The sequence below is a fragment of the Colossoma macropomum genome, unplaced genomic scaffold (genome assembly GCF_904425465.1).
Source record: "Colossoma macropomum unplaced genomic scaffold, Colossoma_macropomum, whole genome shotgun sequence".
NCBI classification, from domain to species: Eukaryota; Metazoa; Chordata; class Actinopteri; order Characiformes; family Serrasalmidae; genus Colossoma; species Colossoma macropomum.
In genome coordinates this window covers 26,233,686-26,243,939 of record NW_023494800.1, presented here as the reverse complement: position 1 = coordinate 26,243,939, position 10,254 = coordinate 26,233,686, and the positions used below count along the sequence as shown (strand labels likewise).

The 10,254-nt window shown below is 40.2% G+C and overlaps 1 protein-coding gene across 1 annotated transcript; it reads left to right on the top strand.

Moving 5' to 3' along the window:
• Window positions 1-1,513: 1,513 nt before the first annotated feature.
• fgf1b (fibroblast growth factor 1b) lies at window positions 1,514-5,227 on the top strand. The gene is made up of 4 exons (XM_036588292.1): window positions 1,514-1,667; window positions 3,823-4,024; window positions 4,449-4,552; window positions 4,817-5,227. Exons 1-4 carry the CDS (start codon window positions 1,641-1,643, stop codon window positions 5,006-5,008), a joined length of 525 nt encoding a protein of 174 aa, XP_036444185.1. The 5' UTR covers window positions 1,514-1,640; the 3' UTR covers window positions 5,009-5,227.
• Window positions 5,228-10,254: the final 5,027 nt, after the last annotated feature.

Below are 10,254 nucleotides of genomic sequence, written 5' to 3'. Positions count from 1 at the left end.
AGTGAGATCATTTGACTTAGGCTTACAACAATGTCAAAAAATTTTAGATATATTGCCTAGATTTAAGATAATTTCACTTGCTAAAGTACCATTGTTTTGCAGTGTACACTTTGTAGTTCTACAATTACAGACTGTAGTCCAAAAAACTCCAGCAGCACTGCTGTGTCTGATCCACTCATACCAGCACAACACACTAACATACCACCACCACGTCAGTGTTACTACAGTGCTGAGAATGATCCACCACCCAAATAGTACCTGCTCTGTGAGGGTCCATGGGGGTCCTGACCACTGAAGAACAGGGTAAAAGGGGGCTAACAAAGTATGCAGAGAAACAGATGGACTACAGTCTGTAACTGTAGAACTACAAAGTGCACCTATATAGTAAGTGGAGCTGATAAAATGGACAATGAGCGTAGAAACAAGGAAGTGGTCATAATGTTTTGCCTGATCGGTGTATATTATTTTTAGTTAGTAGAAATGGTAATCTGCTATATTTTGATATATTATTTTAAATGTGGTCCATGATTGTTCAGTTCAAGCCAATGATAAAATAAAATGAAACATTCCTAATGTTTAATTCATCCAGTACAAAAACACTCAAAACACTTTTTGACATTTGAAGCTTTCCATGTCTCATGACTTCATCAGTAAAGAGCAGTGTTTTCCATTTCTAACAACTGACTGAAACCTGGTTAAACTATTTGCAGTCAGTGTTGTATCGAGAACTTCCAAAAGGCCTAGAGTGACATTTTTTCTCACAACATTGGTTCCACACATCGTAAATCAACATGTGATTGGTTTATTCAACTATCTGTTCCTAGTTATGTTAGTGGTTAGTCTGACACGTTAGGACTTCAGTTCAGCTCCTGAAGTCGTACCAATGAGAGAGCTCACTTGGCTGTATCCACCTAGATACCACATGGGAAAAAAATCCTGATTGGGCAATTTTCCTTTAAGCGTTTTAAGAATTTAACCCTTTTGTTTACAACTTAAACCTAACAATGATATAAGAACATGATTACAATATTTGCAGAGTTTAAATATGCAATTATGATTCCATTAAATAAAATAAAAATGAACTAAAAAGTTTAGACATGTATTTTGTTTTATTTTATAAAACTCATGGCCTGTGCAGGGTGTTTCCTGCCTTGCCCCCAATGACGACTGGGATAGGCTCCAGCGCCCCCTGCAACCCAGAAGGATAAGTGGCTTAGATAATGACCCACACCTGATGTGAAGGACAATCTGTTTTATCTCACTCAACAGAGTTACAGAATGTGAGTAAGTAGCCTACTGAGGCTTCTAGGCCTTCATTACACAAGCATGTATATAAAACTGAAGAATTTGTGTAGGTCATTTACAGTTATGCCTCTCTTCTAGTGAGTCTAAATGAGAGAGTGTTACGCAGGTTCCTTTCCCGAACACACACACGCTGAGCGAGCCGGTGTAAATTTAGAGCTGACGACGCCCCACTGGAACAGATCCAGTGACGCTGTCACTGTCTCAGTGCATACAAAAGCAGAGCCACTGGAGGACTGAAGTCACAACTGCATCCACTTCACCCAAGAGAAACCGTCGGCCGACAGAGCGTCCATCATTCAGTCCCCAGGGATTAAACAAAGCCTGTTCCAGAGACGATGCGAGACACACTGGGACTGTCACAGGTAAGTCTCCCAGACCCATTTGCACCCATCCGTCAGGCGTCATTTTCACCACTCTGTGTTCTCTCAGCTCCGTCTGGCACTATAGCTCCATTTCCAGTAACACAGTGTCTCTCTGCTGTGGCTGCATGGAAACTTGCCTCCGTGTGGGAAGGCCTTGCATTCCTTCTGTGGCCTTTTTTTTTTCTTTCTCTCTCTCTTGCTTCCACTTTTCCGAGCCCTGGGGCCAGATGGCTTTCCAAGACATTCCGGATGTGGAGTCTAAGCTGAGGCCAGAGATGCGAATGATAAGAGAGGACCACTTACCATGACTACTGTTCAAGGACAGTTTTAGTGACAGCAGCCTAAAGAAAGAGTTCCAGGAACATGATTATGGTGACTCATTTCCATAGTGAAACTAGATGAGCCTCTTGGTACAGTCTATGAGCTAAGAGGCTTCTTATGAACTTGTGGACTCCTACGTTCCAGAAATCTTTAATATTTGTATGAATATATATTATATATATATAAAAATATATATATCATGCTAGATCGTATCATGTTCAAGTTCACTGGTCACATTATAAGAAACACTGATCCTGTAGCTTCACCTTGCTGGTGTTAGCCATCCTCTAGATTCACATCAGTGGTCAGCTTCTGACCACAGACTCACTCTTGGCTGATTTTTTTTTCTGCTGGCTGACCACTCTTAACTAATGTGTGGATTATGGAAAACAGCTGTGCTTGATGCACCTGATACACACTTCCATGTCACCATCCCAATATCACCCAAATCATATCAACAGCATTTCTGTTGTCATAAACTGATCAATGATGAAAGGTAAGGCTGTTTCTGAACGTTTGGAGGCTCTAAGTGACATCGTGTTTGAAGGCCGCCATCCACCTCATCATTATAATTTTGTATACAATAATGAAAAAGAATGAATTCATTCATTTCAATCAGTAAAAATGTAATAAACGCTAAGTTCAACACAATAAAACAATAAATAACTATACAGGGGACATAGAATCTTTAATTGGTTTAAATGAGTCTTTTGTCCCCTGAAAGATATGTGCCCTTATGTCATTTGTTTTCTTACTTAATTCATTTTCCAAACTTTTTTATTGCTTAGATTTGAACAGGTGTTTTTGTTACTGTGCCTTTAAGACTTGTATTGGCATAATAGTACAGAACAGTCTCCTTCAATTAGCAGTCCAGGCTGAAACAGTCAGTATGAATTCAGGGCAAAGCTAAACCGCTGAATAGGCTGAAGAGGTGCCCGTACGTGAACAGGCTGGTTTTTGTGACGTCACAAAGACAGTGAATTTCAAAGGAAACTAATTGATCAATCAAAATCAATCAAATAAGTGAGAATTGTTTAAGTGCATCATTTCTATTATTTATTTATTTTTTTATTTATTTAGGCAGCAAAGCCAATAATGTTGACTTCATTTTTTTGGTGTCAGTGCATCAGCAGAATACGGTCTGAATTTGTAAACTTATATAGAGGATCTATGAGGAGGTGTTTCTAACAAAGTGACCAGTGAGTGGAAGTAGTAGGTAAGTGTTTCTAATGAAGTGGCCCTGTGTTTCTGATGAAGTGGCCAGTGAGGGCGGATAATAGATATGTGTTTCCAATAAAGTGGCCAGTGAGGGTAGGTAGTAAGTAAGTGTTTCTGATAAAGTAGCCAGTGAGTAGAAGGTGTTTCTAGTAAAGTGGCCAGTGAGTAGAAGGTGTTTCTAGTGAAGTGGCCAGTGAGTAGAAAGTGTTTCTAGTGAAGTGGCCAGTGTCAAACTAGAAGGTAGGTGTTTGTAATGAAGTGTGTACCTACAGTAGCCACTGTGTCTTGAAAACACACAGGAATTACTTTATTGCGTATATTTTCTCATGAGAAAAAAGCCGATTAATTTGGGAAACATGCCGTTTCCAGACAGTGACCAGTTTAAAAGGAGCCTGTTTTTCTTCTTGCATGCCCTAAACTGACTGTATTTGGCCGTGCGCCTGACTACTCGGTGACCCCTCACACGAGGCGCACGTTTAAATGCTTGACTGCGTCATTTGAAGTAGGCGGGGCGATGCAAGCGAAGTGGGCGTGGCTACTCGTAAAGCTTAACGGAATGAGCTGAAGCTACGTAAAGCGCAGCGCTGACCGACTGACCGCACTGTTTCACATCCAGGGCGGCTGGACAGGGCCTGACAGAGCTCAGCCCGGACCTGCGGACACGATGACGGAGGGCCACGTTACCGTGCTGAAAGTGGAGCAGAGCCAACCCGCCTCCAGCCCGCTGAAGAGACTCTACTGCAAGAACGAGGGGCATCACTTGAGGGTCCTGCCCAGCGGGGCAGTGGACGGCAGCCGGCAGCACAACGACGTGCACAGTAAGAGAACACACTCTCTCTGCCCACTGCTTTAGAGTTCACAAGGTCCTGTAGGAAACACCTACAGCTACATAAATAGGTTTATTATTATTATTATTATTATTATTATTATTATTATTATTATTTTGTAGTAGTAGTAATAGTAATATTTCTATTGTCATCATCATTAGTATTGTTGTTGTAGTTGTTGTTTATGTCTAGCGTCTAGGTATGTTCACACATTTACTTACACCAGAAAAAAACTATTCATCAAAGTTTGTATGTCGTTAATGTTTTTAATAATAATAATAATAATAATAATAATAATAATAATAATAATTCAGTCTTACATGAAAGCAGAGACATGCAGATGGGCAGTGAACTAGCATTTATCTACCAGCTTTCACCTCTGATCATTATCTCTTTTGTCTCTTACTCACTGCAGCTGTTCTGAAGGTGAAAGCGGTGAACGTAGGTGTGGTGGTCATCAAAGGGCACGAGACTGGACGTTACCTAGCCATGGACAAAAGTGGGAAACTTTATGGCGCGGTGAGTGATGAGAATGAAATCAGTGTTGTCTTCAACTCCCACAGTATCAGATACGTGGCATATGCGTGATCCCGTCTGGGTGGGTCCTTCACAACCTTAAAATAAAGCTAGCAAGCAAGTTCCAGTAAACATACCAGGCCTGTGAGTGATGCAACCTACAATGTTCAAACTTTAATGACTTCTTGTTTCATTAGCCCATTTCCAAGGTTTGCCAAGCTTTCAATAAAATGTTTCACTCACAGCTCCTCCTGTGTTGTGTTGCAGTCCACGCTGAACGAGGAGTGCTACTTCATCGAGAAGTACGAGGAGAACCACTACAACACCTACAGGTCACACAAGTATCAGCAGCTCGGTGACTGGTATGTGGGCATCAAGAAAAGTGGGCAGACAAAAAATGGCTTCAAGACCCACAAAGGCCAGAATGCTGTCTACTTCCTGCCCATCCCAGTCCAGTGAACTCCAGCGTCCTTGCCCTGTTAGAGATTGGGATCACTGATGCAGTATGACCAATGCAGCATGAAATATGACCAAGACTAAGAACCTACAGACAGCGCAATATATTTTTTCTATAGATGACATGAACCTTTCTATTATAATAATTTATTCTGTTTTTCTTTTTGTATATATAAAGTAAAGAGAAGAATGAAAGTGTTTTGTGTAGTAAATGTTGTAAATTCATTGTATATCTTCATATTAAAGTATTTTGATATGAACGAGACTGGCTTTCTTCAAATATGTGAAAGAAATAACAGATAAATTATACAAAAGTTTACCTGTTTCTTTACTCTCAAAGTCACAACTGTACAGCCTTATGTTTTTACAACTACACTCAGCATCATGAACAGGAATCATATTTAGCATCATATGTAAAGCACATATTAAAATATCGAGTGTGATTTTGTAAAAAGCTGAAAAGTTCTCTAGACATTTTCTAGAAAACTGTCAAATATATGAAAAAACTAGTTTTACATTGTATCTATGGTTAAACTTTTTCTTGAAGATAGATACCAAGCAGAGTGATATTTAGGAATTTATTTAGGAACCAAGAAAAAAAACTCACTCTGTCTCCATATTTAGGCAGCACTTTAAGGAGGCGTTTGTTCAAGGGAAAGTGAGAGTAATTCCAAAACAGAAACAAAAAGACAGAAAAAGACACAATAAACGTCTCATTATCCAAGACTATTTACATCACCAGATGACCTTGTGTGTGTGCACGTCTGTGTGTGTGAATATGTTCGTTTTTTTTGTGTGTGTGAATGTGTGTAGGTGTGTGTGTGTGTATGTGTGCTTGTAGGTGTGGGTGTGTTTGTGTGTTTATATATTTGTGTGTGTTTTTGTGTGTGTGTGTGTGTGTGTGTGTGTTTTTGTGTGTGTATGTGTGTGTGTTTTTGTATATGCGTTGGTGAATGTGTGTTTTTTGCGTGTTTTGTGTGTTTGCATGTAGGAGTGTATATGTGTGTGTTGGCAAAACAAAAATAAATGATATTTTTGTGTGAACATTTCCTCACATTTGAAGAAACCAAACCTACGCTCTTCTAACTGTATTTTATATTCATAACTGTTTAGAAAAACAAGAATTTCCTGTTCTGTTTTACTGTATTCATGTTTATTTGTATTTATTGTAATGTATTTTATGTTTATTTTAATGTCGTATCAACCAAATCACAACTTGGCTGCTGTTTTAGTCTTCTGTATGTCTAACCTTATAAAAAAAAGTGCTAAATAATCTCAGTTTGTCAAAACAGCCACTCAGTTTGCATGTAAGGTATGAGCTGTATAACTAATATTATGTTACTTTATGTTGTAAAATGGTTGGAAGAAGCCCACAATACTCATACAGTCCACAAGATGGCAGTGTTGTATCTAATATTTGCATTCGAAATCTAACAAGTGCGGTGTGTCAATCTCTGAATCTCTGCTAATGGGGAAAAAAGGAAAACAGAATTCTTAGATCACTCTTTTTATTGATTTGTTGTGCTGCGGACGTTTTGGTTCATTCAAATGTTAAAGCAACGCAAGTCAACATGTGGCCTTTCCATCTGATCTCATTACACTGCCTGGACCAAGTTAGTGATCATGCACTCAAATTATTGCAGTTTAATTAACCGTTAAGAGTTTTATGTCATGTCCATTTGGTGATGTGATTTAAAGCTGACATCTGACACTCCACACAGCCTCAGAGATAACCAACCAAAGCTGCTTCATGCTAATAGTGTCCATATACAGGGTAGGGGGTTGTGTTGGGAGGCAGCAGAGCAGCTGAGACAAATGGCCGACGGCAGCAGTGGCGGTGGGAAATTAGCCCCCCTACTGCACACCAATCAGAAGAGTGTGCTGAATCACGAGTAGATGTTCATTCGAAGCCCATTATCAGACGTGTGCTGGGTTTTCAGCTTTATAGAGACACAAAAAGCTCACAGACTCAAACAAACAGATGGACAAACTGCATATACTCCCACACAGTCATGAGGGAGGACTGAAACACACACATACATACATATATATATATATATAGATATAGATATAGATAGATAGATATAGATATATACTATCTACCTATCTATCTATCTATCTATCTAGTTTTAGTGAAAATCTCTTTGTCAGTGCTGACACTTTCTCTGGTTTTCCTGAAAAGTGCATAAAAACAAACACATGCACACACAGACGCAGCACTGAACCCTGGCCTCCAGCCTCCGGGTCCGTAGTTGGAGCAGGAAGGGAGCTATTCACTGTAAACTGAACAAGCAATAGCTTCCTCTGGGAGTCCCCGAGCACAGCTGCAGCCAAGATACCAGCGCCATAAAACACTTTGACAGACCCCTGTCAGGGGCGGAAGACAAATCCTCTGTAAATTGCACAAACACTCCTCCGTTACCTCAAAGCATAGGCTCACGCACGCATGCCCCTCCACTTAGCGCAGCACAACCCCTATGGCGCCCCATAGGGGACCCCCTGGACCCCCATCTTCAAACGCTCAGTATCAAAGCATAACTCTATCGTTGACTTGCGAGTGCGTGAGTTTCTTCATGTGCTCCTATTCACGCTAGCCTACATTCATCCCAGAGCCAAAAAAGGGGGGCACACATATTAATCAGCTGACGCCACTGCAATTCAGGAGACAATTTTGGGGCCAAACTGAGCCTTTAAACGTGCTCTCAATACCCCACACTGCAAGCCACAGCGTTCTGCTGACCAGTATTCTTTCAAGAGTTTCATTTTCCCAACTTTTGCTATCAGCCACAGCGTTACAATAAACCAGGGGCCCACTTTATTTGAACAGTCCCCAGTAGATGATCTATAGATGCTCAAATTATCTGTTGAAACTCAGTATTAGAAACAGAATTAAAATTAGGGTTAGGTTCAGGACCAGGTTGAGGGGTAGGTTTAGGTTTAGGGTTGAGACTATGGTTAGGATTAAGACCAGGTTGAGGGGTAGATTTACATTTTGGTTTTAGGTTAGGGTTACAATTAGGGTTGGGGTTGGGATTAGGACCCTGTTGAGGGTTTGGTTAAGTTTTGGGTTGAGGTTAAGTTTAGGATTAGGACCAGACGGAGACGGAGGTTTAGGTTTTGGGTTGCAGCTATGGTTAGGAATAAGACCAGGTTGAGGGTTTGGTTTAGGTTTTGGGTTGAGGTTAAGTTTAGGATTAGGACCAGGTTGAGGGGTAGGTTTAGGTTTTGGGTTGAGGTTAAGGTTAAGATTAGGACCAGGTTGTGGGGTAGGTTTAGGTTTTGGGTTGAGGTTAAGGTTAAGATTAGGACCAGGTTAAGGGGTAGGTTTAGGTTTTGGGTTGAGGTTATGGTTTGGATAAGGACTAGGTTGAGGAATAGGTTTAGGTTTTGGGTTGAGGTTAGGGTTAGAATTAGGGTTGGGGTTAGGATTAGGACCATGTTGAAGGTTTGGTTAGGTTTTAGGTTGAAGTTAAGGTTAAGAGTAGGACCAGGTTGAGGATTTGGTTTAGGTTTTGAGTTGAGGTTAAGATTAAGAGTAGGACCAGGTTGAGGGTTTGGTTTAGGTTTTGAGTTGAGGTTAAGATTAAGAGTAGGACCAGGTTGAGGGTTTGGTTTAGGTTTTGGGTTGAGATTAAAGTTAGGAGTAGGACCAGGTTGAGGGTTTGGTTTAGGTTTTGGGTTGAGATTAAGGTTAGGAGTAGGACCAGGTTGAGGGTTTGGTTTAGGTTTTGGGTTGAAGTTAAGGTTAAGATTTTGAGAAAATAAAGGTGAATATATTTAGATATTTAGCTGAACGTAAGTAAAATATAAGATAAGCATCTACAAAGCATTGAGAGAGGGGGGCTTTCCAAATAAGGTGCAACCAGATCCATCCAAATTTAAATTAAAACACACTATTAGAAACATTAGCATGTATTCAAAACAAATTTAGGATGAAATAGTGGCTAACACCACTAGAAATGTCACTATCACCATGGCAACCTACACTTGTCATGCCATATACCATCATCCATTCTGCTACGAGGTGCAGGACAGTAGTTTTTAAATGCCAATATGTAAATGCAGCATAACAGTTGTTGCTAACTGTTCATTTTCAGGTCACATTGCTTCTGAGCTGTGTTAGCAGTGCTAGTGTTTTGGGGCAAAATATCACTTTAAATGAACTCTGGCTACTGTTATCCATCCCAGGGCTGAAAAGGGGGGAAAAGGGGGGCTACACATCAGCCAGCTGATTCCGCTACAATTTATAGGCAAGTTTCCCCAAAAAAGGTAAAATGCCAAAAAGTGGTCATGCTAATTGCCAGCTTTTGAGTTTCATTAATTTTTGGTCATTATTAGCAACTTTACCTTTCTGAAGCCAAACTAGACCTTTAAAGGCACGGCTCCATCTGTTCAAGCACTTAGCCAGCTCCCCAGACACTGCAAAAAGCAAAGGGGGCTGTGGGGAGAGAGGGAGAAAGAGGGAGAGAGTGGGAGAGCAGCCGTCCACTGACAGAATGGAGAATTCCTCCCAATGCGCCTTGCATGCTTGTGGTAGGCCTTGGAGAACAGACGCAAGCTTTTTTTTTAATCTCCGGTTGGATATATATGCTGCATGGACACATTCTTGAGATCAATATTGCGCACTGGAGGCATCTCTTTCTGAGGCACTCAATGTACTCGTTCTTTTACAACACAGCCCACTAAATCCTCCGGGGGAGTTTTCCAGTCGTTCATATATGCCAGTGTAGAAGCCATCAAGTTTCCCATGAAACACACAATGCTAAGAGCTCTGTTAAGATCTAAAAGTGATTCTCTCTACCAGATCAACATGGTCTTTGCTACCTTTGAGGAAAGTAGGCCATCAGTGATAAGCATTAACAGCAGAGGATGAAGATGTAATGGCTGTTTTCATAAGACAAATAATATAATTTTTATTTTTTTTAAAATCATTTAGATTATTATCATTATTACCCCTTCTATGATTATTATTATTATTATTATTAATGTTGTTGTTGTTCTTATCAGGGCACTTATTAATAAGATATGGATTATTTTTTATTATTATTATATTATTCTGACTAACAGTGGTAGTAGTAGTAGTAGTAGTAGTAGGTGACTTATTATTATTATTAGTAGTAGTAGTAGTTGTAGTAGAAGTAGTATTAGTATTAGTATCATTATTAGTATTAGTATTATCTCTGCTACCCCACTGCTGTAATGATCTGTAGAGAATGTCCTCTGGGAGGTTCTGTGTGAACTGTGTGAGA